General features: G+C 28.1%; 1 protein-coding gene across 1 annotated transcript in view; it reads left to right on the forward strand.

Moving 5' to 3' along the window:
* The first annotated feature begins 302 nt into the window (after window positions 1–302).
* LOC137637867 (uncharacterized) overlaps window positions 303–1,807 on the forward strand; it is a 35,882-nt gene continuing 34,377 nt past the window's right edge. Inside the window, exon 1 of the mRNA XM_068369980.1 lies at window positions 303–500. Within this exon, the coding sequence (XP_068226081.1) occupies window positions 303–500 (198 nt within the window). The remainder of the gene's footprint in view (window positions 501–1,807) is intronic.

Consider the following 1,807-nt stretch of genomic DNA (forward strand, 5'->3'; position numbering starts at 1 on the left):
GGTAATGTAATGACAGGAAAATATACATGACCAAGTATACTATTGAAAAACACATCAATGTAAGTCAATTTTAGTGGATTGAAAAGAATAAAATCAAAATCACCAGTATTATCATGGACGGGGAATTTACTGATCACTTGACTAAAAAACATTTCATTAAAAAGTACAGCATTAGCACCAGTGGAGGGATAAAGATAACAAATAAGATACCGAAAATTAGCACCTATTAGATAAAATATGACCTCCATAATATTATTGACAAATGTAAAATTATTAATAACCTCTATGTTTCACATTTTATCATGAAAAAAACTTTAATTCCTCCACCAAAGTTATCCCTATATATGTTGGCCTGCCTATATCCACCTATATCAAATGCACAGTCAGAGGTCTCGGTTAGCCACGTCTCAACTAACACCAAGACTGTGAATTTAAACACAAAGTTACACAGAAGTGCTACAAAACTTGCAAAGTTCTCTCTACAACACCTTACATTAAAGGTGAGCATAGAGAAAATGCTACTAGAATGAACAAATTCTGCTTTAAAGTCGGTTGGGCTGTCGTATGAACAGTTGATGTATGGGATATCACCCTCTTCACCCAGATTAAGTTGAGGGGGAACGGGGTCCAATGTAAATTCATCCATTATAAATACCAGTTACGAACATGCATTATTCAGTGCTTGAGAGCCTATTTTCTAGATCAGTGATTTCCAGAGGATGTCAAACAGTTTTATAGCCATCATCACCGCAAAGTTTGAAAAAGATATTGCCATCTCTCGTATCTTACCGAAATACTTGGTCTTCAGTGAACGTAAAGCAAAAAACATTTTGGTTGGACGAGGAGTAAGAAATTTGGCCAAATAAATATTAGCAGATTTATTGTTCCGATGAACAATTAATTCTGACCATCTTTTTTTGTTTCCCAAATATGGTCACTCCAGCAACATCACTCTCAGTAGCAGCTTCCGGCAGGGCTTGACATGATTATGATACTACAATTTCCTTTAAATCATCAGGATGATTTTAAATAACGTTAGTTATCATCTCCCCTAAACACAATAATACGTGAGGAACCGATTTCTGCTCGATAGAATCAACACAGATTTCAAGTTCACTATTTTTATTTTCTTTACTTACGACATTTCCCCGATGGGCAACAGCAGCAGAAGGGAAACTTCAAGAACATGGTCGTCGAACTTCAGAGGACTATTCTTATTAGCCAAATCCTGATACTTGCTATTTAAAAAATTAATTCCCTGAAGAAGTTTCTTATTGAAATCATCTAACTTATGAGATAGTAAAATAACAGTCCAGGATGAGTCTTGAAAGTCTCTTAATAATGATAATAATAACAAAAATAATAATAATGATAGTAATAATAATAATAATAATAATAATAATAATAAGGATGATGATGATGATGATGATAAAAATAATAATAACTATCAATAATAATAATAATAATAATAATAATAATAATGATAATAAAGATACTAATAATAATAATGATAATAATAACAATAATGAAAAATGAAAAGAAAAATAATAATAATAATAATAATAATAATAATAACAATAATAATAATTAATAATAATGACAATAATTATTAATAATAATAACAATTATTAATGGAGATTAATAATAATAATAATAATAATAATAATAATAATAATGATAAATAATAATGAAAATAATGATAATAATATTATTATTATTAATAATAATGATAATGATAATAATGATAATAATAATAATAATAATAATAACAATAATAATAAAAATGATAATAATAATAATAAAAATG

Source organism: Palaemon carinicauda, chromosome 1, assembly GCF_036898095.1.
Source record: "Palaemon carinicauda isolate YSFRI2023 chromosome 1, ASM3689809v2, whole genome shotgun sequence".
In the NCBI taxonomy this organism is placed as follows: Eukaryota; Metazoa; Arthropoda; class Malacostraca; order Decapoda; family Palaemonidae; genus Palaemon; species Palaemon carinicauda.